The 27,812-nt window shown below is 38.8% G+C and overlaps 1 protein-coding gene across 1 annotated transcript in view; it reads left to right on the top strand.

Moving 5' to 3' along the window:
- The first annotated feature begins 5,798 nt into the window (after window positions 1–5,798).
- The window catches only part of CATSPERB (cation channel sperm associated auxiliary subunit beta), a 120,761-nt gene continuing 98,747 nt past the window's right edge, over window positions 5,799–27,812 (top strand). The window contains 4 exon segments of the mRNA XM_027521193.1: window positions 5,799–5,835; window positions 8,316–8,404; window positions 11,076–11,216; window positions 21,239–21,299. Coding sequence (XP_027376994.1) covers window positions 5,799–5,835; window positions 8,316–8,404; window positions 11,076–11,216; window positions 21,239–21,299 — 328 coding nt within the window.

Here is a 27,812-nt window from a genome sequence, read left to right as displayed (position 1 = left end):
GTGACAGTATACAGCCTTGACATACTCCTTTTCCTATTTGGAACCCATCTGTTGTTCCATGTCCAGTTCTAACTGTTGCTTCCTGACCTTCATACAGGTTTCTTAAGAGGCAGCTCTCACATAGTCAAAGCTATGGTTTTTCCAGTAGTCATGTATGGATATGAGAGTTGGACCGTAAAAAAGAGTTGAGTGCCAAAGAATTGAATGCTTTCAAATTGTGGTGCTGGAGAAGACTCTTGAGAGTCCTTTGGACTGCAAGAAGATCAAACCAGTCAATCCTAAAGGGAAACAACTCTGAATATTCATTGCAAAGATTGATGCTAAAGCTGAAGCTCCAATACTTTGGCCACCTGATGTGAAGAGCTGACTCATTGGAAAAGACCCTGATGCTGAGAAAGGTTAAAGGCAAAAGGAAAAGGGTGTGGCAGAGGATGAAATGTTTAGACTGTGTCACTACCTCAATGGACATGAGTTTGAACAAACTCTGGGAGATGGTGGATGACAGAGTAGTCTGGTATGCTACAGTCTGTGGGGTCCCAAAAGACATGACCTAGTGACTGAGCAGCGTTACTTTAGATATGTAATTGTGAATGTTTTTGAAAAAAAAATTGAATTACATGAGAAAATGGTTATAGTAACAATGACTGAAAGCTATATACTGAAGCTATATACAAAAGGATCCTACCTAAAACAGAAATGTGTAGGGAACAGGTTGTAGAAATAGGTCAAAGTGTTAACAGTGGTTATATTTGATTGTTAGCTTATGGGTAATTAATTTCTCTATCCTTGTTTGTATTTTTCAAGTTTTACATAATGAAAACTTGCATAGTCAGGGAAAAATTACAGAAAAAGTCCAAGACATCTTTTTTCCAATCAGCCCTTTTCCTTGTCCTCTAATTTCCTAACAAAAATGCCCAGTGCCTGTCTTGTTTCCCAGAAGAATATTTTCATTCCACTTACAGATAAAAGCTCTGCTATAGGAACTTTCATTCATATCAAAGTGTAATTCAACATTAACTGATTGAAAGAAAATCCATACTCTTAATGGAGGAGGAGGGACTGAGTGTTTACTGGGAGAGATATTTTGTTGAGTTCTGCACTGTTCTTTCAGATTGATGAGTAACTTTCTTCAAGTTAAAGTCATCAGAAAAGAGTAGGGCAGGGATGGAAATGGTTATGACATGTTCTCTTTAGGAACAGATAACCCAAATACCAGCTATCTTTCATGATGTGGGTGTAAACAGATTCTACATGGCTATGTGAAAGGAATTCTGAAGGAAAACATGAATGTAAAACAGGACTTCTTACCACCATTTAAAGACATACTTATTATAGCCTCTGTAATCTTGATGACCAATCAGGGTACCAAGTCAAGAAAGTTCAGTATCAGCTCACTAGTCAAAGGCAGCCTAAATCAGTATCAACCCCACCAAGAACATTCACATAAGAAAGAATCTGAAGAACAGAAACCTCTATCATTTATCTTCAATTCAGTTCAGTTCAGTTCAGTCACTCAGTTGTGTCCGACTCTTTGCAACCCCATGAACTGCAGCATGCCAGGCCTCCCTGTCCATCACCAACTCCCAGAGTCTACCCAAACCTATGTCCATTGAGTCAGTGATGCCATCCAACCATCTCATCCTCTGTCGTCCCCTTCTCCTCCTGCCCTCAATCTTTCCCAGCATCAGGGTCTTTTCAAATGAGTTAGCTCTTCGTATCAGGTGGCCAAAGTACTGGAGTTTCAGCTTCAATATCAGTCCTTCTAATGAACACCCAGGACTGATCTCCTTTAGGATGGGCTGGTTGGATCTCCTTGCAGTCCAAGGGACTTTTGAGACTCTTCTCCAACACCACAGTTCAAAAGCATCAATTCTTTGGTTCTCAGCTTTCTTTATAGTCCAACTCTCACATCCATACTTGAAAAACCATAGCCTTGACTAGATGGACCTTTGTTGGCAAAGTAATGTCTCTGCGTTTTAATATGCTGTCTAGGTTGGTCATAACTTTCCTTCCAAGGAGTAAGCATCTTTTAATTTCATGGCTGCAGTCACCATCTGAAGTGATTCAGGAGCCCCCCAAAATAAAGTCTGCCACTGTTTCCCCATCTATTTCCCATGAAGTGATGGGATCGGATGCCATGATCTTAGTTTTCTGAATGTTGAGCTTTAAGTCAACTTTTTCACTCTCCTCTTTCACTTTCATCAAGAGGCTTTTTAGCTCCTCTTCACTTTCTGCCATAAGGGTGGTGTCATCTGCATATCTGAGGTTATTGATATTTCTCCCGGCAATCTTGATTCCAGCTTGTGCTTCTTCCAGCCCAGTATTTCTCATGATGTACTCTGCATATAAGTTCAATAAGCAGGGTGACAATATACAGCCTTGACGTACTCCTTTTCCTATTTGGAACCAGTCTGTTGTTCCATGTCCAGTTCTAACTGTTGCTTCTCGACCTGCATACAGGTTTTTCTAGAGGTAGGTCAGGTGGTCTGATATTCCCATCTCCTTCAGTATTTTCCACAGTTTATTTTGATCCGCATAGTCAAAGGCTTTGGTATAGTCAATAAATCAGAAATAGATGTTTTTCTGAAACTCCCTTGCTTTTTCGATGATCCAGCAGATGTTGGCAATTTATCTTGCTGATTCTCAAACACAAGTAATTCATTGCTATCTTTCTGCTTTGTATATTCATTCTTCTGTTTATCGTATTGGGTTGGTTTATTTCTCTTTACTGGTTATCTTGTCACAACAAAACCTTAAAGCAATGGACCAAAAGGTGTAGAACAACAGGCAAGTTACAACTCATTCAGGTCAAGCATACAGATCTTTTATTAGTCCAACTAATAAAAGGAGTCCTCCTCATCCTTCCTGGCAAACCCTCTTGGCTTCCCTATTTTATACTTCCAGTCTTCTCCTTTTGGTTATGTCTGATTCAAAGTAGGGCTTGTACCCACCACCAATCAATGAAAGGGAATACAAATGGGCATATGCTCAAGGCCGATTGACAATTATAAGTTGTATAACAGCAGGCTGTGTTGTTTATATCTTCCCGTAATTCCATCTGTTATAATTAGATGTAGAATATTCATGAGCCCTTAATGGGCTCTTAACTGCCTAACCGCCTAAGGTTTCTTGGAGAAGCCCCTGTGGTCTTTTGTATCCACTGTGTGCCTAGGACACATGTGCAAGAGTTGAAAAGTCTCTAGTTATTTTGTAGAGTATCTGTGAGCTCTGCTGTGTGTATCTGGGATGAAGTTTAGTGATCAGCTTGCATCCCTTTCAGCCAGGCCTCCCCTTGTTGCTCGTATCTAACTTCCTACTTAGCAACCCTAATCAATCAACCCTAATCAACTCCCTATTAAGTCCCATTCTTCTTTCTGGACACAGTTATGAAGCTCTCTTTGGCAGACTGTCTTCACTTAAACCTCATTGTAGGTAGTTGGTATGACCTTTTATCATTTTTGTTTCTCCTCAGGCACTCAATCCCATGATGATTGAAGTATTTTGTAGATAGTCACTTGTAGGTTTCCGAACCTTCCTGGATGGATGTTGTATAAAAAATGATAGGTTTGAACAAACTCCATGTCTTGAAGATTTTTAAAGAAAATGACCTTTGGTGCTCTTTGAAAGAGACAGTTAATTGGAAATTCTAACTGCCTGTCCTTTAGGTTTTTCTAAGCATGCTTCTGTACTTGGTAGCAGCTGATTGGCTGTTTCCACAGTTAAGTGAACTACTAAACCAGTGAGCTGTGAAAACTCGGCTCCCAATTTGGGTTCTTCTTTGTCAACTTATATGGAAGAAAGCTTGGGAAAATATAAAAAAGAAAAGTGCAACTGGTTGGGCATCCCAGTGAGAGGAAATTACAGTAAGAAATAAAGGCCCTACTATATAGCATGAATTTATAGTGTAATCACTCCTCCATGATAATATAAATACCAGATGGTGAGGGAGGGAGGTTCCTTCTCTGGGACAATTTCCAATATTTATTTGGTGGCAGAGAATAGAAATGCCCAGATATGTGCCCTATATCTGACCATTACATGAAACTTGTAAGCGTTAAATGGAAATAAGTGGAGGTAATTTGACTGTTAAGGATTAGTAGGAGAGTATGATATGATAAGGATAAAGAGGTTGCTTCAATGTATGAAAATATGGATTCAGAGCTAATATTTATCAAGTGCTTATTCTGTGTAAAGTAGCTGTTGGATGTGTTAGTATATTATTCATTTCTTTTCACAACAACCCTCTGAAGTAGGCCCTAATTGACTGAATAGAAAATGAACCTGAACCTGAAGAAGTTATGTCACTTTCCAGTAGTCAAACATCTTAGTGGAGAAACTAAAGGTCCTCTGGCTCTGCTATCTGATTAATCTTTTGTTTAAATCATTACCAGTTTCCTCACCCAACAGTTATTCTTTTTTTTTTCTTGATCACACTTTCCTGATATTTAACTCTTGAGCCAGGCTTTAGAGACTCAGGAGAAACCTGCGAACTTCAGGAGAAGCCTCTTTTACTTCAAAAAGTCAGGGGCACGTAGGGTCCCAAACAAAGCTAGAAGGTCCTAAAGAGTCCTGTTTAGTTTCAAGATCAAAGTGTTAGCAGAGTTGGTTCCCTTTGAGAGCCACAAGGAAGGAACTGTTCCAGGCCTCTCACCTTGGCTTGTAGATGGCTGCCTTCTCCCTGTGTCTTCACATCATCTTCCCTCTGTATGAGCATGTGTCCAAAATTTTCCCTTCTTATAAAGACACCAGTCATGTTGGATTAGTGCCTACCCTACTGATTTCATTTTAGCTTAATTACTTCTGTAAAGACACCCATCGGAGAAGGCAATGGCACCCCACTCCAGTACTCTTGCCTGGAAAATCCCATGGATGGAGGAGCCTGGTAGGCTGCAGTCCATGGGATCGCGAAGAGTCGGACATGACTGAGCAACTTCACTTTCACTTTTCATTTTCATGCATTGGAGGAGAAACTGGCAACCCACTCCAGTGTTCTTGCCTGGAGAATCCCAGGGATGGGGGAGCCTTGTGGTCTGCTGTCTATAGGGTCGCATAGAGTCGGACACGACTGAAGTGTCTTTAGCAGCAAAGACACCCATCTCCAAATATGACCACATTCTAATATATGTGGGGTTTGGGACTTCAGCATATGAATTTGGTGGGTGGGAAACAGTTTGGCCCATAACAGATACTTGCTAACACACATAGTGGTGTGTATTACAGAAGAACACCAAGGCTGGGAGATTCTTCATGGAAACAAGCCTGTGCTTGTCCAGGGAAGATGTTACCTCATCCTTCAAGGTTGTTTGCTACAAACATAATGCTGAGAAAAGGGCCTTGCATTCTTGGTTCCCAGTAAGGATGTGCAGGGATGCTTAGGAGTCACATGGGTTGTCTCTTTCAAGAGCATTGCAGTCAGAATCTTAGATCAAGTACAACTATATCATCCCGAGTCTTTATCAAGTCAGGTTGTGTTTTACACAGCTGTAGAATTAATCACGCCTCTCTAACAGTGACGTGGATTGCAGAAAAACCTGAGCAACAGCTCTTTAGTTTACAATAATTATAAATATCTTTCTCACCAACTAAGGAGTAAGTGTAGAGTTTAGTCCATTGTTCCCTGCTTTTATCACATAATGAGAAATATTTTTAATTCAAAAGAGAGATGTTTTCTTTACTATGCTGTTGTTTATAGCAAAAGGAACTAAAAAGTGTGTTCAGAGTAAATGAATGGAAACAATTCTTGTTTCTTCTAACAGATGGAATTGCCACATTTATATGTTCTGATTTTACTTTTGAACATGTTTGACTTTTCATCAGGAATAACATATAATAAAGGTAGGTTTCAGACTCTTATTCTCTAAAATAGGGAAAAGCTCCTCAGGAGTTCCCCTTTATATCCTTTCCTCACCAGCAGTAACAGTTTTTTCTTTTAGCACGTCTTCTTTACCTTATGTTCCAGTTTTTCCTGGGTACTATCTATTGTAGAGGTTTCTAATAATATCATTGTGCACATTGGGACTTTTCTTTAGCTATAGTATTACTTGTAAGTCATACAATATTTAAATTTTAAGGAGCATTTTATATTTACAAAGCTTAAATTATTTGGATAGATCTTTTTGATTTTTCCTCCATGAATGGTTACATGTAAGGTGAATTGTAAACTGAATTATAGGCTAATAATCTGAGAATTTTCTGAAATTAATGCATGGATCAAATTGATGAATTGGATTTTCATGGTGTAAAACTTTATAAAAGGAATAAGACAAATCCACCTCTATTTGTGCAGATTGTATAGCTTCTGTAGTTTCCGAAACTGGATCTACCAGAATATAGTAGATGCTCAAAAAAAATTGTTGACTGAGTGGATGGAGAGACTTGAGGCTCTCTTCTACACATGGATGTGTTGCAGAATTGGATGAGTTGTGGAGTGAACCAGTTCTATTTCCTATATCTGCTAGAGAATATATTACACAAATATGGATTAAGATTACAGAGTCACTGGCAAACTTATGAGACTTCGGAGAAGAGAGAGTATATACTTCCAACTGGGCACAGGATGGAGTCAGAGAAAACATTGCAGGAAAGATAGCGATATATATGGGTCCCCCAAATGTCTATGCAGGCATGTGGAAGAGTATCCCACAAAGACAGCACAAGGATAAGTGATCTAAGGATAAATGATTTTTCAATCCCATCTTTCAACTTTGTAAAGGTTTTTATTGAAAAAATTTTAGCAAGCTTCCATCTTTCTGTACATCAGGTTTTTTGCATTTAAATAGTTTCAAACTGTATTGAAATTTCATTTGAGATATTTAAATTAAGTAAAAATTCCATTTTCAAATGTCTAGAGTATTACAGATATGACATTAATTATAGGTGATATATTTATGAGATTTCTTACAACAAAATCACATAATAATGTAAACATTTCCCACTACCTATATTCAAAATGCTCTCTCCACAGCATGCACTTTTTAAGGTATTTGATTTCATGTTCCTTGTTCAAATGAACCTTCAATTTGAAAGGACATATTGAGTCCTGATTTACTTTTTTGAAACTGTCAGCATATTCCCGATAGCCATTTTTCATTTCAAAAAGATCAAAAAATTTAAAACACTTTTTCAAAAATGATATAAAAAATCCCTAACTCATCTTTAAATTAAACAGTCTTTTAAAAAGTATTTTGCCATTGGATACCACCAAAACCCATGCTTATCATAAAAGATGTCTGTAGTCACTCTTCATCTAGCCCTACCTATGATGGGCTTCAGTACTTTGCTGCATCTGGCTTTAACTTCATTCTGCCAAAGAAAGCCAGAGCTGGACAGTATTTAAAGCTGTAATACCACAGTTTATTCAGGGACTGTTGCAATTGAGGAAAAAATATCTCAGTATAGAACTAGTCTCAGTTCCAAACACAGCATAGGCAAGTGGTTTAAAACTCAACATTAAAAAAACTAAGATCATGGCATCTGGTCCCATCACTTCATGGCAGATAGAAGGGGAAAATGTGGAAACAGTGACAGACTTTATTTTCCTGGGCTCCAAAATCACTGCTGATGGTGACTGCGGCCATGAAATTAAAAGATGCTTGCTCCTTAGAAGGAAAGCCATGACAAAGCTAGACAACATGTTAAAAAGCAGAACCATTTCTTTGCTGACAAGGTTCTGATTTTTCCAGTATCATGCATGGATAATAGAGTTGGTCCATAAACAGGAGGCTGAGTGCCTAAGAATTGATGCTTTTGAAATTAGTTTTCGAAATTAGCTTTAACATTTTAGGGCTGGAGAAAACCCTTGGGGAGTCCCTTGGACTGCAAGGAGATCAAAGTAGTCAATCCTAAAGGAAATCAACCCTGAATATTCATTGGAAGAACTGATGCTGAAGCTGAAGCTCCAATACTTTGGCCACCTGACGCACAGAGCCAACTCATTGGAAAAGACTCTGATGCGGGAAAGATTGAGGGAAGGAGGAGAAGGGGGTGACAGGATGAGATGACTGGATGGCATCACTGACTCAATAGACATGAGTTTGAGCAAACTCAGGGAGATAGTGAAGGACAGGGAAGTGTGGCGTGCTGCAGTCCAAGGGGTCACAAAGAATTGAACATCACTTAGCATCTGAAAAACAACAGCAATTGTATCTTTAAAATGAAAAAATGGGAGATTAACTTTATCTAGAGTCATGGGAATTTAAAATATACAATTATAATTTTTATTCTTTTAAAAATATTTCCTGTTTAAAAATATGTTTTTTAATGGAAATTCTTCCTTAATGACCTAAAATATACATATATGTGTTTGTATTATTTAGGTGACACAGAGGCACGCTTTGCTTGTGATAGTGAAGGGATTCCCCCAAGGGATGAAATGATCAAATTGTATCTTTCCTCTGATGACTTGGTAAGGTCCATTACTAATAGCATGTGTTTTACAATCCCTTGTACTCCTTTTAAGTCCAAATGTGAAACCAGTAGCGCTGTACTCTTTTCAAGTATCTTCTACCATTTTCAGACTTCAGGAGGTGAAATTAGATATAAATAATTATTCTTTCTATTTCATTTCCCTTGGATCAAGTGAAATATTTCATTTAACCATTGAGCACTCTGGGTAGTTTGTTTTCTTTTTTTTTAAGATGCCTCCTTCCTCTTTTTAAAAAAAGATTGGCTGTAACAATCTTCATTTTTTATGAATCTAATTTGTTCATTTGAAGTTTGACAGATGTAGCCTGTTAGAGAAAGAACATTACCTCACATGAACTTGGTAAAGAATCTTTTCCTTTCATAACAAGTACCACATTGCAGTTGTCATTTTGGGTAAGGGTTATTTGATTCCTTTGATTCAAATAATGACAAAGTTTAAAAAGCACAGCAAAATAAAATGTTGTTAAGATAGTCATGAAGCAAATGCTAACAAAAATATAAGTTAGTGAAAATTGCACAGATTGTCTAAAAATCCATGATAAATACAACAAAGAAAAATGCTCCATAAGGACAAATACGTTTATCCTAAAGTCTGCTTTGACTTAGTTCCCCATTCCTTCTTGATATGCCAAACATATATTTAATTTTTTATTTTCAGCTCTTATGAAGTTCATGACATTTGAGTCACACATGTCTTTCCTGTTTGTGATTGAATATTATGGGAAATGAAGAAGGAAATGGCAACTCACTCCAGTATTCTTGCCTGGGAAAGCCCATGGACAGAAGAGCCTGGTGGGCTACAGTTCATGGGGTTGCAAAGAGTCAGACATGACTGAGTCTCTGAGTACATATTTTAGAAAAGAAATGGGCTCTAGAGAAAGAGAGACTTACAGAACTGGGGTCAAATTTCGGTTCTACCATACATGGGCTGTGTGGCCTCAGGCAGCCTCTCTAATCTTCAGTTTTGTCCTTTGTGAAGGCGAATTATAACCTAGTTTTTGGATAGCTGTAATGTGCTAATTCTAGAAGGGGCTTCCCTCATGGCTCAGCCAGTAACAAATCTGCCTCAATGCAGGAGACCTGAATCGAATCCCTGGGTTGCAAAGATCCTCTGGAGGAGGGCATGGCAACCCATTCCAGTATTCTTGCCTGGAGAATTCTATGGACAGAGGAGCCTGGTGGGCTACAGTCCATGGGGTCAAAAAGAGTCAGATATGACTGAGAGATTAAGCACATCACAGCACAGTTCTAGAAGAGGAATTAGTAGAAATAATAGTTAACATTTATAAAGTATTAACGTGTGTCAGGCATTTTTCTAAGCATTTTCATGTTCATTATAACATTTAATCTTCTTTAAGATAAGTACTATAGGGAAGTACTGAACCTCCCCTCTTAGGTTCTGTGGCTGGGCCCTGTAAAATAAACTGACAAAAGACAGATTGAGCAGGAGATAAATATGAACTTTGGGAATTCCCTGGCAGCCCAGTGGTTAGGACTCAGCACTTTTACTGCCATGGTCTGGGCTGAATCCCTGATTGGGGAACTAAGATCCTGCAAGCTGCAGGGCACAGCCAAAAATAGAGAAAAGTTTATTTACATACAATGCACATGTGCATAGGAGAACTCAGTGATGAGTAACTCAAAGGGGTGCTTAGAATTTGGAGTTTATATACCATCTTAACAAACAGCAATAAATTGTGGAGAAGTGATAACACCTTTGTATTTGGGGTTATCTCCCGGTTAACCTGGAGAAGGCAATGGCATCCCACTCCAGTACTCTTGCCTGAAAAGTCCCATGGACAGAGGAGGCTTGTGGGCTGCAGTCCATGGGGTCTCGAAGAGTCGGACATGACTGAGTGACTTCCCTTTCACTTTTCACTTTCATGCATTGGAGAAGGAAATGGCAACCCACTCCAGTGTTCTTGCCTGGAGAATCCCAGGGGACCCGGTTAACCCCCTTAGTATACAAATCCCATTAGGTCAAGGATTTTTGCCTGTTTTGTTCACTTCTGTTTCCCCAACACCTATGATGCTGCCTGCTTCATGGTAAGGGCTCAGTAAATATCCTTGGAATGAATGTTTCCTCATTTTATAGATAGGGAAACTGAGATTCAGATAGGTAACTTGCCCAAAGTGACCTCTACTAAGAGAACCAAATGAGATGAAGCTCATCTTATCTGTACTGATTTTCAAGAAAATCCACCATTTATGATCACTACCTTTTCATTTACCTTCTCACAACTGGGAAATATTCAATAAAAATGCAGTGAAATGATTTTGCTTCATACACTTGCTTCTTTTTTATTTAGACACAAAATAATGATGTTAATAAAATAGAAATTTCTACATGTGATAGCATTAGGCTTTGATTTTATGTTTATCAAATATACTAACTTTATGACCATTTCTATGACAGAAAATATTATAGGATGTATTGAAATCTGTTATGACACTAGCATAATAGCTTACTGACTTTTGAAAAGTGTACTTTTCAAAATAGATTTTTTTTAAGTTAGACTAGAATTACTAGAGATAGTAATCTTTAGCAGCATCTACTTTTCATAGATTTCTCCTCACTTTTAAATTAATGTAAAACATGCTTCCCTTCATTAAATTGTCACTACTTGCTTTTGTTTTTCTCTTTCCCAAAGAAAATCCAGTGTTTTTTCCAATCTGAAGTTGAGTTTACTACAAAGGAGTTTCTCAGCGTATTCACATCAGCAGGACTTGCTCCCAGCCTGGAAATCATAAATAGTACATACACAGGGGTCTTCCACTTTAATTTAACTTTGGTAATTACATTTTATTTTATTCTATGATATATTATTAACAAGAATACTGTTCCTTTTAGCATGTGTTTTTAAAAACAGCTAATCTGGCAATATGGTTTAAATCCAATAATACATTGCTATACTTTTTACTTTAAACAGTGATATTCTTTTAAGAAATTAAGAGAAGAAAAGAAAAAGATTCGTATTTTTTATTCACATATTCATTATTTCTACTGCTATTCATTCTTTTCTGTAAGTATAAGTTGGCATTTGGTGTCATATTCCTTCAACAATGAAGAACTTTTAGCATTTCTTACAGAGCAGGTGTACTAGCAATTAATTCTCTGGATGTTTTTTGCCTTTGAAAATGTCTTTATTTCATTTTGGGTGGAGTGAGAGAGGGTAGCAACTTTATTAAGATATAATTTACATACCATACAATTTGCCTTAAGTGTACAATTAAATGGTTTTTAGTATATTCACAGAGTGCAACCCTCACTACTATCTAATATTAGAACACTTTCACTACTTCCAAAAGACAACCCATACCCATTGACAGTCACTCCCCATTACACTTTCTGCTCCCCAGTATTAAGCTACCACTAATGTACTTTCTGTCTCTCTGGATTTGCTTATTTGAACATTTCATTTAACTGAAACTGTATAATATGCAGTATTTTGTGAATGGCTTCCTTCAGTTATAATATTTTCAAGGTTCATCATGTGATAGCATATATTAGTACATAATCCTTTTTAATGACATTATATTATGATCTCCTTCATGGATCACAGCCTTGTGATCCATAAGCTTGCATAACTCAATGAAGCTATTAGCCGTGCTCTGCAGGGCCACCCAAGAAAGTTATAGTGAAGAGTTCTGACAAAATGTGGTCCACTGGAGCAGAAAATGCCAAACCAATCCATAGTCTTGCCACAAGAACTCCATGAACAGTACAAAAATGCAAAAAGATATAACCAGAAGATAAGCCCCCTAGGTTGGAAGGTGTCCAATATGCTACTGGGGAAGAGTAGAGGGCAATTATGAATTGCTCCAGAAAGAATGAAATGGGTGGGCCAAAGCGGAAATGACACTTGGGGAAAGTAAAGTCTGATGCTGTAAAGAACAATATTGCATAGGAACCTGAAAGTTAGGTCCATTAATCAAGGTAAATTGGATGTGGTCAAGCACTGAACATTGAGTTCACCAGCAAGATGAGATGGCAAGAATGAACATCTTAGGAATCCGTGAACTAAAATGGATGGGAATGGGATGGGAATTAAATGGGTCATTTAATTCAGATGACCATTATATTTACTACTGTGTGCAAAAATCCCTTTGAAGAAATGGAGTAACCCTCATAGTCAACAAAAGAATCTGAAATGCAGTAGTTGGGTGCAATCTCAAAAACGACAGAATGATCTCACTTCATTTCCAAGGCAAACCACTCAACATCACAGTAATTCAAGTCCAGGCCCAACCACTAATGTCAAAGAGGCTGAAGTTGACTGGTCATATAAAGACCCAAAACAATATCTAGAACTAACACACACACACACACACACACAAAATGTCCTTTTCATCATAGGGGATTGGAATGCAAAAGTAGGAAGTCAAGAGATACCTGGAACAGCAGGCAAGATTGGCCTTGGAGTACAAAATGAAACAGGGCAAAGGCTAACAGAGTTTAGTCAAGAATATACACTGGTCATAGCAAACACCCTTTTCCAATAACCCAAGTGATGACTCTACACATGGACATCACCAGATGGTCAATACTGAAACCAGATTATGTTCTTTGCGCCTAAAGATGGAAAAGCTCTAGACAGTCAGCAAAAACAAGACCTGGAGCTAACTGTGGCTTAGATCATAAGCTCCTTATTGCCAAATTCAGACTTAAATTGAAGAAAGTATGGAAAACCACTAAGCTGTTCAGGTATGACCTAAATCAAATCCCTAATGATTATATAGTGGAGGTGATGAATGGATTCAAGGGATTAGATCTGATAGAGTGCGTGAAGAGCTATGGATGTAGGTTTGTAACATTCTAATGGAGGAAGTGACCAGAATCATCCCCAAAAAAGAAATCTAAGAAGGCAAACTGGTTGTCTGAGGAGGCTTTACAAATATACGAGAAAAGAAGAGAAGTGAAAGGCAATGGAGAAAGGGAAAGATATACCCAACTGGGGCATCCCTGGTGGTTCAGTTGGTAAAGAGACTTCCTGCAATGCAGGAGTCCCATGTTTGATCCCTGGGTCAGGGAATATCCCCTGGAGAAAGAAATGGCAACCCACTTCACTATTCTTGCTTAGGAAATCCCATGGACAGAGGAGCCTGGCAGGTTGCGGTCAGTGGGGTTGCAAGTGTCGGGCATGACTTAGCAACTAAACCACCACCACCACGATACACAACTGAATGCAGCATTCCAGAGAATATCAAGGAGAGGTAAGAAGGCCTTCTTAAATGGACAATGTAAAGAAATAGAGGGAAACAGTAGAATGGGAAAGACTAGAGACTGCTTCAAGAAAATTGGAAGGACTTCTTTGGTGGTCTAGTGGTTAATAATCTGCCTGCCAATGCAGGGGACCCTGGTTTAATCCTTGGTCCAGAAAGATCCCACATGCTGCAGAGCAACTAAGCCCATAACTTTTTAGCCTGTGCTCTAGGCCCCTTGGAGAAGGCAATGGCAACCCACTCCAGTATTCTTGCCTGGAGAATCCCAGGGACGGGGGAGCCTGGTGGGCTGCAGTCCATGGGGTCGCTACGAGTCGGATATGACTGAAGCGACTTAGCAGCAGCAGCAGCAGCAGCTAGACCCCTAGAGTCACACCTGATGAAGCCCATGGGCCCTAGAGCCCATGCTCCATAAGAAGAGAAGCCACCACAAAGAGAACCCGAGGCACCACATCTAGAGAGTGGGCCCTGCTTGTCAGAACTAGAGAAAGCCTGTGTGCAGCAACAAAGACAGAGCTCAACCAGAAGTTAAAAAATTAATAAATGAAAATTTTAAGAAATAAAATGAAAATTGGAGATATCAAGGGGACATTTCATGCAAGGATGGGCATGATAAAGGACAGAAATGGCAAGGACCTAACTGAAGCAGAAGAGATTAAGAAGGATGGCAAGAATACACAAAAGAACTATACAAAAAAAAGGTCTTAATGACCCAGATAACCATGATGATGTGGTCACTCACTTAGAGCCAGACGTCTTGGAGTGTGAAGTCAAGTGAACCTTAGGAAGCAAACAAAAGTAGTGGAGGTGATGGAGTTCCAGCTGAGCTATTTCAAATCCTAAAAGATGATGCTGTTAAAGTGCTACGCTCAATATGTCAGTAAACTTGGAAAACTCAGCAGTGGCCACAGGACTGGAAAAGGTCAGTTTTCATTCCAGTCCCAAAGAGCATGCCAAAGAATGTTCAAACTACCACACGTTTGCATTCATTTCACGTCCTAGCAAGGTAATGCTCAAAATCCTTCAAGCTAGGCTTCAACAGTATATGAACCAAGAACTTCCAGATGAACAAGCTGGATTCTTTCCATTTATTTAGGTTTTCTTGAATTTCTTTCAACAAAGTTTTGCACTTCTTTTGTTAAATTTATTTCTAATATTTCATTCTTTTTGATGCTGTTGTAAAGAAAATTGCTTTCTTATTTTCATTTCCAGATTGTTCTTTGCAAGTATATAAAAAATACAATTAATTGTTGTATCTGATGTCCTGAAAACATACTGAACTCACTTATAAATTCTAGCAGGTTTTTAGTGGTCACTCTAATTTTTGAAAGACTATTTTGTAAGATGTAGAGTTTCTGAGTGATTTCATTTGCTTTAAGCATTTTGAATATGTCATTCTGCATTTTGAATATGTCACCTGACATCATTTTTCCTGGATGAGAAGCAAACTGTTAATTTTGTTATTGTCCCCTGTATGTAATGTGGCATTTTCCTGTTAGTGCTTTTAAGATGTTCTTTTTGTATTTACTCTAATTGAGATTCTCTAGGCTATTTGGATTGTAAGTTTACAAAATTTTAAAAGTTTTCAGCCACTACTTCTCCAAAGAAATGCTCTACCCCTTTCTCTCTTTTCCTGCCTGGGACTCTAACTGGGCACATTTTTTTTTTTATAATAGTAAAAGATGTTTATCAGTTTTCACAATCAACAGCCAGACAAAAAAGTAAAAGATTATTACAATTGCAAGCCATAATGGGAACATGATTAACTTAACAATATAAAATAATTACATACAATCTGGGGGTTGTCAAGCAGAGTGATGTGGTAAGTGAAAGTGCATACATGCAACATGTTTTCATCCACCCAGCCAGTCTATGTCTTTTGGTTGGTGCATTTAATCCATTTACATTTAAGGTAATTATCAATACATATGATCCTATTACTGTTTTCTTAATTGCTTTGGGTTTATTTTCTTTTATTTTAATTTAATTTTATTTATTTTAAACTTTACATAATAGGGTTTATTTTCTATAGATCTTTTCCTTCTCTTGTATTTCCTGCCTGGAGAAGCTTCTTTAGCATTTGTTGTAAAGCTGGTTTGGTGGTGCCGAATTCTCTTAATTTTTGCTTGTCTGGAAAACTTGATTTCTTGATCAAATCTGAAGGAGAGTCTTGCTGGGAAGAGTATTTGTGGTTGTATGTTCTTCCCTTTCATCACTTTAAATATATCATGTCATTCCCTTCTAGCTTGTAGAGTTTCTGTTGAGAAATCAGCTGATAACCTGATGGGAGTTCCCTTGTATATTATTTGTCATTTTTCCCTTGTTGCTTTTAATATTTTATCTCTGTATTTAATTTTTGTCAGTTTGATTACTATGTGTTTCAGTTTGTTCCTCCTTGGGTTTATTCTTCCTGGGACTCTCTGTGCTTCCTGGCCTTGGTTGACTATTTCCTTTCCCATGTTAGGGAAGTTTTCAGGTATTATCTCTTCAGATATTTTCTCAGGTCCTATCTCTCTCTCTTCTCCTTCTGGGAGCCTATAATGTGAATGTTGGTGCATTTAGTGTTATCAGAGGTCTCTTAGGCTGTTTTCATTCTTTTTTCTATATTCTGTTCCATGGCAGTGATTTCCACCATTTTGTCCTTCAGGTCATTTATCCATTTTTCTGCCTCAGTTATTCTGCTATGGATTTTTTCTAATGTATTATTCATTTCTGTTTGTCTGTTCTTTAGTTCTTTTAGGTCTTTGGTAAACATTTCTTGCATCTTCTTGAACTTTGCCTCCATTCTTTTCCCAAGATCCTGGATCATCTTCACTATCATTGTTCTGAATTCATTTTCTGGAAGGTTACCTATCTCTATTTCATTTAATTGTTTTTCTGGGATTTTATCTTATCCCTTCATCTGTGACAAAACTTTCTGCTTTTTCATAGTGATTAACTTTCTGTGATATGGTTTTTGTTTCAGCTGCTGTGAAACTATGCTTCTTTTGCTTCTTCTGTCAGCCCTCTAATGGATGAGGCTAAGAGGCTTGTGTAAGCTTCTTGACGGGAGGGACTGGGAAAAACTGGGTCTTGCTCTGGTGGCCAGGGCCTTGCTCAGTAGTTTTAATCCAATTATCTGCTAATAGGTGGAGTTGCACTCCCTCCCTGGTAGTTGTTTGGCCTGAGGTGACCCAGCCCTGGTGTCTATAGGCTCTATGGTAGGGTTAATGGTGAACTCCAAGAGAGTTTATGCCAAGTGCCACCGTCCCTGTGGTGAGCCCCTGCTGACCCAGGCCCCTACAAGAGGCCCTCCAACACTAGCAAGTAGTTTTGGTTCAGTCTCCTATGGGGTCACTGCTCCTCTCCTCTGGGTGTTGCTGCACCAAAATTTCGTTTGTGCCCTCAAAGACTGGAATCTCTGTTTCCCCCAGTCCTCTGGAAGGCCTATAATCAAACCCCACTGGCCCTCAAGGCCAGATTCCTGAGGATTCCCACTCCCTTTGTTGGATTGTCAGGCTTCCCAGCCTTCACAATAGTGGGGTTCAGAATCTTCACAATAGTGCGAGAACTTCTTTGGTATTATTGATCTTCAGTCTGTGGATCACCCACCTGGCGTGTATGGGATTTGATTTTATCATGATTGCACACCTCCTACCATCTTGCTGCAGCTTCTTCTTTGGACATGGGGTGTTTTTTGGTGGGTTCCAGTGTCCTCCTGTTGATGGTTATTCAATAGCTAGTTGCAATTTTGGTGCTCTCACAGGAGGAGATGAGGACATGTTCTTCTACTCCACCATCTTGAACCAAAAGCTCAATTGGGCACATTTTGGAAAATGTTTTATCAACCCACAGATCTCTATAGCTCCATCTATTTTCCTTTAATCATTTTATCCCTATTTAAGACTGAATAATCTCAGTTGTTATATATTTAAGTTCACTTATTCTTTCTTTGGCCCTTTCCAACCACATCCTTCCTCCTGCTCCCCCATCCACAGCCCTTGACCCTTCCCAGCCTCCCCCCAACACAGGCCACCAGGAGGGCTCCTGAGACCCTCCCCCATGGCAAAAGTCTTCTTGCATGCGACTCATTCCACTGAGAGTAGGAGGGTGTAGGCTAGACCATGGACTGCCAAACAGAGGCCTGAGGTGCAGGGAGGTCAGTGTACCTTAGTTTCTTCCTCAACAACAACTGAATTTTTATAGTATCTGAAAATTGACAGGACTTCCCTGGTGGCTCAAATGGTGAAGAATCTGCCCGCAATGCAGGAGAGCAGGTTTGATCCCTGGGTTGGCAAGATCCTCTGGAGAAGGGAATGGCTACCCACTCCAATACTCTTTCCTGGAAAATCCATTGAGGACCCTGGTGGTCTACAGTCCACAGGGTCGCAAAGTGTCAGACACGACTGAGCGACTAACACACACAGTTAATATTTTATCTGTTACAGTTTTAAGCCTAATTATTTCCACTTGGTTTTATGATTTTATTTTTAATTTCAATACTGGATTTCCTATCCTTTCCCTCATTAACAAATTTTCCTTAAATCTCTTTGCATATTTGTAATAGCTTCTTTGAAGTCTTTGTCTGTATCTGAATTCATTCTGTGTCAGTTTATGGTTTATCTTTTTTTACCTGAATATTAGTTACATGTTTCTGTTTATTTTCATATCCTGTTATTTTTGATAGAAAAGTGACATTGACAATAGTAAGCTGTAGCAACTCTGGATTTTGCTATGTTCTTATAAGAATTTGCTGTTGTTTTTGTTGGTAGTGATCTAAAATACTATTAATTGCCCTGGTGTTGCAGTCCTTTAATGGACCAGAACCTGGTGGTCCGGAGTCAATGATAAGAAAGCAAAAGAGAGAAAGAGGCTAGTATTCCCTGGGTTATGCAGAGAACCAATAAAGAACCAATTCATATTTAAGCCCTAGGACAGGGCTTGTACCACTTACAGAGGCACAGGGTGTCCTCTTGAAGAGGTCCTGAATGCTGGGAGCGAGCTCCACCCATGACAAAGGTCATGAGGAAGGAGGCTCGGCATACGCAAAGGCAGGATCGAGCCTCAGGAGTCCCCCTGGAAATTCTCGAGCACCTACCCCCCCAAACCAGAGTCTGCCTACTTTCTGCTTTGTGCTTTCACCTACACCTCTGACTTTACGGGGGGCTGTCCCCCACTACCTCTCTCTGAAAAAAGAGTTAGCTTACAGCTCCAGTGAATAATTCCTGGGTGTGACAGTGTTTCAACCTACAAACTCCTTTGGAAGTCCTCTAGCCTGCCTGAATAGGTTTTTCCGGCCACATGTGATTGCTCAGAGCCTCCCAACTGTGAGAGGCATGAGATGTTCTAAACTGTCTAAATACAGATTCCTTTGAGCAGTTAAAAGATTGATTAGAAATTGTATTGGTGAAGGGATTTTCACTTGTCTGGCCAATGTTTGCTGCTAAGTTTCCATATCCCTTACCTGCTGTGTCCCTGGCAGTGTATTGATTAATATAATTGGTATAAGTAGTAGCTTTAATGTTTGTAACCTGGGACCCTTGAGTTGATTCTTTTTCTTGTTATAGCCCACCACACCTTTGCTCTGTAGGAATGCAACTTTATCTAATGCTTTTTGGAGGCTGGCGCCTGACTTTAGAATAATCACCTTTAGAGAAAAATAAGTTTCTTAAAATGTTAACAGGCCTCTGGGCCAGAAGATGATGTAAATCACCTAAACTTTTGCATATGATAAGTTTGCAGGAAGAAAGCCTGGCTTGCTGCATGACTCTACCCCTTCCCCCATTATCCTCTATGCATAACTTAAGGTATAAAAACTACTTTGGAAAATAAAGTGTGGGCCTTGTTCACCGAAACTTGGTCTCCCCATGTCATTCTTTCTCTCACCTTCTGGCTGAATTATTCAGCCTCTTTTCTCCACTGAATTTCCTCACTGAGCTATCCTTATTTCAGCCTCTTTTCTTCACCGAATTTTCCTACTGAGCTATCCTTATTCTATTACTCTTTATATCCTTAATTAATGTTTAATTAAGCAGTTGTTTCCTGATCCTTGCCAACGCCGTCCCCACTTCGAATTCCCTGGACCCACCCGGGCTGGACCCTGGCACCTGAAAGCCCGGGCAGGAAAGTGAGCTTGGCAGGTTTCTATGCTCCAGAGAATTAGCTAGAGAGAGAGAGAAAGAGAAAGAAAGACACAGGGACCCAAGTCTCTAGTGAAACAAGTGTATTTTATTAGCAGAAATTCAGGCTTATATATCTTTAGTAAAATGACTACTCAGCCATTACAAAGGATGAAATCCCATCAATTGCAACAAAATGGATAGTCTAATACATACAAGGTTGCTGATGCTGAAAAGAGTCATTGAAGGGAGGTGCTGAGAGGAATCCAGGCAGGTCCCTTTCCCATGATCTCAGTCCTGAGAACTGCGTGCAGCTCTACTCGTTCCCAGAATAGGAACTGATAAGGAACAGAGAATCCTTGAGAAATGGATTGAGAAATCCATTGAGAAATGCACAAAGGAAGAAAAGTGCAACATACTGGATTCCTTAAAGTCGAACATCCCCTGACACCCTGGCGCAAATTGCAAATGGTCTTACCTATGGTTTCAGCAGCTAATATGTCTACTTAGTTCTTTTAGTTTCCACTGCTGATTTTTTTTTTTAACATGGCCTTCTGAGGCTCTCTCCTGCACTTGTGTTGCCCAAGAATTTGGAAAGAATTTATATTTAACTCTTGTTGTTGTTCAGTTGCTTAGTCATGTCCTACTCTTTGTGACCCCATGCACTGCAGGATGCCAAGCTTCCCTGTCCTTCACCATCTCCCAGAGTTTGCTCAAATTCATGTCCATTGAGTCAGTGATGCCATCCAGCCATTTCATTCTCTGTCACTCCCTTCTCCTTTTGCCCTCAGTCTTTCCTAGCATCTGTGTATTTTCCAATGAGTCAGTTCTTCCCATCAGGTGGCCAAAATATTGGAGCTTCAGCTTTAGCACCAGTCCTTCCAATGAATATTCAGGGTTGATTTTCTTTTGGATTGACTGTTTTGATCTTGCTGTCCAAGGGACTCTCAAGAGTCTTCTGCAGCATCACAGTTTGAAAGCATCAATTCTTCTGTGCTTAGCCTTCTTTATGGTCAAACTCTCACATTCCTATTTAACTCTTAGATCAATATTTTGCAGATTCCTTGCTCCTGGTATTTTCTTCTTAAATTTCTAAATTTTCTGTCAGCAGCAGGCTCTGTCCTCTGACACATAAGCCAGTAATGCTTCAGCTTTATGCTACCTGAGTTTGGCTGTATCATGTTCCATTTTGTGACTATATTCTTACATATTCATTACATATAACTTTATGTAATGAATACTTTAGTTATTTTTTAGTTATTTTCAATCTTCTAATACTATCAAAAGTAATGATGAAAATATCCTTGAACACATGTCACACATATGTGAATATAATGTAAGCTAAATTCCCAGGAGTGAAATTTCTGGGTAAAGGATATTTGCATTGGATGTTTTTATTTAATTTAGGTTTTAAATATGGGGTAGACTATGCCAAAATAACTGTTGCTATCAAAATTGTAAGACACTGTTTTCTCACATCTTCTTTATTCAAGTACAGTGATCGGGTTTACTGGTTGATTGATATTCCCAGAGAAAACATTACAAAAAATACAGGTAAGAGTGATCCAAATTAATTATTTTACTCATGGGTATAGATTGCCAAATTTATCAAATAAAAATCATTTATCGTGTTAAAAATTATGCTATATCATGTTAATGTCTTCTGGAATATTTGGGACATATATTTTACTAAAAGTTATTTAGTGATTCATCTGAAACTCAAATTTAACTGAGCTTCCTGTGTTTTATCTGGAAATTTATTATAGATGAATAGTTCTGATATACATAGCTTATATTCTTTATTTAAAGTAGACTCATTTTCTAGAACTTAAAATGTATACTATTGAGAAATTCAGGTACCGATTAATTTTAATGAAATGGAAACATTAATTTAAAAATGTAATATATTATTTTATTGTTGGCTCTATTATTAAGTGCTATGTGGTAGCCTAGTTTACATGCTACTGTAAATACCTAAAGGAAAGGAGGAAAATGAAATTCCAGAAGGTGTGAATATTGAGTTAGTGGACTGGGCTAGTTGATCTTCAGGCATGAGATACAGACCCATAGTTTAAAAATCATAAAGGGTATATTATTCTAATTTGGTAGGTGCAAGAAACAGAAACCATCTTGACCTCACTAAAGGAAAAATACTAAATTTCTTTTTGTTGTGAAACCCAAAGACAAAAATGAAGCCAAACTATAGAAGGAATTAGAAGAAATGGAGAGCTGTCAAGAACCCAGGGGATATTTTCACCCTGTTTCTCTTATCTATATTTTATATACCTCTATATTTATTTTTCCATTTTGCAGATTAGTTTTCTAAAGCTGATTCACTGCTATCAAATTTTTATTTATATTTCCTAGGGGTCAGTCACTCCAGTACTCTTGCCTGGAAAATCCCATGGACAGAGGAGCCTGGTAGGCTGCAGTCCATGATGTCGCTAAGAGTTCAACACAACTGAGCGACTTCACTTTCATTTTCACTTTCATGCATTGGAGAAGGAAATGGCAACCCACTCCAGTGTTCTTGCCTGGAGAATCCCATGGACGGGGTAGCCTGGTGGGCTGCCGTTTATGGGGTCGCACAGAGTCAGACACGACTGAAGCGACTTAGCAGCAGCAGCAGCCCAATTCAAAATTCCCAGAAAAGTGTCTTCAACTGCCCTAGAATTGATTGGGCACCTTCTTGTGTGCCAGTCAAACGTAGCAGGTGATGAGGAATTGGGGGAATCATACAGGTCAACCCTTCTATGGAAGAAGTTAAAGGATGAACCAAATTATGTGTCCTACAGAGTAAAAGGCAGGGGAGAAGTGACAGTAGGCAGAAAGAATGGAAAAGACTCTATATAAGGAATCATTGAAAATAAAAGATTGAAAAAGAAGCCCCCATGTTATAACAGCTAACTTAGATTACATCACTATTTTTATCCTTCATTCATCTCAGTTTTTTCAAATTAATCTATTGGAATTTTTTGTGATTTTTGTTTCAAATAATTCATCCTGGAAATTCTACTCCATTAAAAAAGGAGCAAGGGAGTACAGTCTAATGATGGATTGTTCTGGTTGCTTGGCCTAATATTGACATTAGTTTGACAATTGAAGACGTGAAGATCAGTTGTTATTTTCACTTCTCCTATTTACAAATTTTAATTTCAGCAATACATTGATTTCTAAGATCACCTAGGGAGGAACAAGGGTGATCTGAAAATTTAAGTATTTTAGAGAAAGAGACCAAATAATATCTGCCTATCTTGATGCAACGTCTGGATTGAGTAAATAGAGATATATTTGAGCTCATAATGTAATGGGCTTCCCCTGTGGCCCAGCTGGTAAAGAATCCTCCTGCAATGCAGGAGACCTGGGTTCAATCCCTAGGTTGGGAAGATCCCTTGGAGAAGGGAAAGGCTACCCACTCCAGTATTCTGGCCTGGAGTACAGGCCCCTGTACCCCCCTGTACAGTCCATGGGGTCTCAAACAGTGGGACATGACTGAGCAACTTTTACTTCACTTCACTTCATAATGTAATAGAAGAGGATGATCTCATATTAGTAATACACTAGAAATCAGGAAAGAAAATATTCAGGGGGAAGGAGACCATATTTGCTCATTCACTTTTTCCTCAATCATTTCTCATTTGCTACCATGCAATGCATTTGAGCATTGAAAGTGAAAGTGAAAGTTGCTCAGTCGTGCCCGACTCTGCAATCTCATGGACTGTATAGTCCATGGAATTCTTCAGGCCAGAACACTGGAGTGGGCAGCCTTTCCCTTCTCCAGGGGATTGTCCCAACCCAGGGATCAAACCCAAGTCTTCCTCACTGCAGGCGGATTCTTTACCAGCTGAGCCACAAGGTGTACATGTGAAATCTTGGAAAGGGCAGTTTATGTAGCATCAATAACAAAGATAGCAAAATAATCTTCTTGGTAGTAGTAGAACCAGCACAGAGCATTTACTAAATTCTTATATTTACAGTGTGACTCTAAACACTTTATCTATCTTAATTCATTTATTACTCAGTAGGTGTTATGTATGCTTCCCAGGTGGCACCAGTGGTAAAGAACCTGCCTGCTACAGGGGATTGATCCCTGGGTCAGGAAGATCCCCTGGAGGAGGAAATGGCAATCCACTTCAGTATTCTTGCCTGGAGAATCCCATGGACAGAGAGGAACCTGGCAGGCTACAGTCCATTGGGTTGCAAAGAGTTGGACATGACTGAAGTGACTTAGAAGGCAGGCATGTGTTAGGTACTATTATTAGCTCCATTTTTTAATGATTTAACAGGCCTATGGATCTATATGGTGATTTGGTGATAACTGGAAAATGGGGAAGACAGTAAAAAGTAAAAAGAGTCTCTCCGTTTATACTTCACAATTTGTTCCTTTTTTTCACCTTTAAGGTATACTTTATATTCAGTAAAATACACCCTTTTAAGTGCCTAGCTCTGTAAGTTGTCACAATTGGGTAATCACAAATCAAGATTTAGAACTGTTCCATCATCCAATAAGATTATCCCACCAGTAGTCAACTCTTGTCTCCTGGGCCCTGGAAACCACAGATTTGTTCTCTGTTCCTATTGTTTTGTTTATTCCAGAGCATATAAATGGAATCATCGAATATGTAGCCTTTTGAGTTTGGCTACTTTCACTTAGCATAATTCATTTGAGATTTATCTGTTATAGTTTCTTTCATTTTCTTACTGGCTATTATTCCACTGTATAGATATACCTTAGTTTATTTTTTTGCAGGGCATTTGGAGTTTTTTTAGTTTTTGGCAATTATGAATAAAGCTACTATAGGCATTCTCATATAGATTCTTGTGTGAATACAAATTTTTGTTGCATTTGGCTACTACCACATAGTAGGATTATTGTGTTATATAATAAGTATGTTTAACTTTATAAGAAATTATCAAACTATTTGCAAAGTAGTTATATTATTTTTTACTTTCATCACCCAGTTATCTGGAGCCATGCCAGCACTTAGTATATGTAAGTGTATTTGAACACATGTATACATATGCACCCTGTTTATTTAACTTATATGCAGAGTACATCATGAGAAACGCTGGGCTGGAAGGAACACAAGCTGGAATCAAGATTGCCAGGAGAAATATCAGTAACCTCAGATATGCAGATGACACCACTCTTATGGCAGAAAGTGAAGAGGAACTAAAAAGCCTCTTGATGAAAGTGAAAGTGGAGAGTGAAAAAGTTGGCTTAAAGCTCAACATTCAGAAAATGAAGATCATGGCATCCAGTCCCGTCTCTTCATGGGAAATAGATGGGGAAACAGTGGAAACAGTGTCAGACTTTCTTTCTCTGGGCTCCAAAATCACTACAGATGGTGACTGCAGCCATGAAATTAAAAGACGCTTACTCCTTGGAAGTAAAGTTATGACCAACCTAGATAGCATATTCAAAAGCAGAGACACTACTTTGCCAACAAAGGTTCGTCTGGTCAAGGCTATGGTTTTTCCAGTGGTCATGTATGGATGTGAGAGTTGGACTGTGAAGAAGGCTGAGTGCCGAAGAATTGATGCTTTTGCACTGTGGTGTTGGAGAAGACTCTTGAGAGTCCCTTGGACTGCAAGGAGATCCAACCAGTCCATTCTGAAGGAGATCAGCCCTGGGATTTCTTTGGAAGGAATGATGCTAAAGCAGAAACTCCAGTACTTTGGCCACCTCATGCGAAGAGTTGACTCATTGGAAAAGACTCTGATGCTGGGAGGGATTGGGGGCAGGAGGAGAAGGGGACGACAGAGGATGAGATGGCTGGATGACATCACCGACTCGATGGATGTGAGTCTGAGTGAACTCCGGGAGTTGGTGATGGACAGGGAGGCCTGGCGTGCTGCGATTCATGGGGTCGCAAAGAGTTGGACATGACTGAGCGACTGAACTGAACTGAACTGATACATATGTGTACATGCACGCTCAGTCACTTCAGTTGTGTCTGACTCTGCAACACCGTAGATTGTAGCCTACCAGGCTCCTCTGTCCGTGGGATTTTCCTGGCAAGAATACTGAGTGGGTTACCATGCTCTCCTCCAGGGGATCTTCCCCACCCAGGGATCTAACTGGAGTCTCCTGCATCTCCCGCATTGCCAGCAGATTCTTTACCACTGAGTCACCAGGGAAATCCATATATATGTGTATATTTATATAGTATGTATATAAATATATATACATTTTTAATATGTATCAATACATATGTATTTTGCTTTAGCCATTCTAATAGGTGTATCAGTTCGGTTCAGTTGCTCAGTTGTGTTTGACTCTTTGCGGACATAGGTGTATAGTGATATTCAATTATGTTTTTAATTTGCATGTGCCAAATAACTAATGAATTGAACATATTTTGGGGGGCTTATTTGCCATTTGGTGAGTTAACTATTCAAATTTTTTCAAGTTCTTTATATGTTCTGATATAACTCTTTTATCAGATATACAGTTTATAGATATTTTCTCTCAGGCTTATATTTTTAATCTCTTAAGAATGTTCTTTGTAGATCAGAGATTTAATTTTGATGAAGTCTAATTTATCAGTTTTTTCTTCCTATGGATTTTACTTTTGGCATCATAGCTAAGAAATCTTTGCCTGTCCCACATAAAAGCTCTAGAAGTTTATGGTTCTAGGTTTTGTATTTAGGCCTATGACTAAATTTAAGTTAATTTTTGCACATTATATGGACAGAGGTAAATATGGGGGAAATATGGATATCCATTAATTCCCATATCTTTGTCATAAAAAGCTATTTTGTCTCCAATGAGTTGCTATTTTTGAACTCTCTATCCTTTACCAATACCACACTTGATTACTTTAGCTTTATAAATAATAAGCTTATGAAAATGAAAGTGAAGTCACTCAGTCATGTCCGACTCTTTGTGACCCCATGGACTGTAGCCTACCATGCTCCTCTGTCCGTGGGATTTTCCAGGCAAGATTACTGGAGTGGGTTGCCATTTCCTTCTCCAGAGGATCTTCCTGACCCAGGGATCAAACCCAAGTCTACCCACATTGTAGGCAGACACTTTACTGTCTGAGCTACCAGGGAACTAATAATAAGCTTATAGTGAGTAATAGTATCCCTTCAATGTTTTTCAATCTTTTTCTTTTGTTCCTTTAGTTCTTTTATCACTCCGTTGTAAATTTTACCATCAACTTCTTTAGTTCTGCAAAAAAAATTTTTTTTTAAATCAGAATTTCATTGAATCTATAGATTTGTTAGGGAGAATTGACATCTTAACACTATTCAGTCTTCCAATCCATGGACTCAGTATATCTCTCCATTTATTTACATCTCCACTGATTTATTTCATCAGGGTTTTGTGGTTTGCAGTATAGAAATAGTACCTATACTTTTTAAAATTTTGTATCTAAGTATTTCATGGGTTTGGTATTACTTTAAATGGTTATTTTTAATATCTTAGTTTCCAATTGTTATTTGTTGGATTGTTGAAAAAGCAAGAGAGTTCCAGATAAACATCTATTTCTGCTTTATTGACTATGCCAAAGCCTTTGACTATGTGGATCACAACAAAATGTGGAAAATTCTGAAAGAGATGGGAATACCAGACCACCTGACCTGCCTCTTGAGAAATCTGTATGCAGGTCAGGAAGCAACAGTTAGAACTGGACAAGGAACAACAGACTGGTTCCAAATAGGAAAAGGAGTACGTCAAGGCTGTATATTGTCACCCTGCTTATTTAACCTATATGCAGAGTACATCATGAGAAACACTGGGCTGGCTGAAGCACAAGCTGGAATCAAGAATCCTGGGAGAAATATCAATAACCTCAGATATGCAGATGACACCACCCTTATGGCAGAAAGTGAAGAGGAGCTAAAAAGCCTCTTGATTAAAGTGAAAGAGGAGAATGAAAAAGTTGGCTTAAAACTCAACATTCAGAAAACTAAGATCATGGCATCCAGTCCCATCACTTCATGGCAAATAGATGGGGAAACAATGGAAACAGTGACTGGCTTTATCTGGGGGGTTCCAAAATCACTGCAGATGGTGACTGCAGCCATAAGATTAAAAGATGCTTGTTCCTTGGAAGA

Source organism: Bos indicus x Bos taurus, chromosome 21 (genome assembly GCF_003369695.1).
Source record: "Bos indicus x Bos taurus breed Angus x Brahman F1 hybrid chromosome 21, Bos_hybrid_MaternalHap_v2.0, whole genome shotgun sequence".
NCBI lineage: Eukaryota > Metazoa > Chordata > Mammalia > Artiodactyla > Bovidae > Bos > Bos indicus x Bos taurus.
This window is presented reverse-complemented; position numbering and strand designations above follow the sequence as displayed.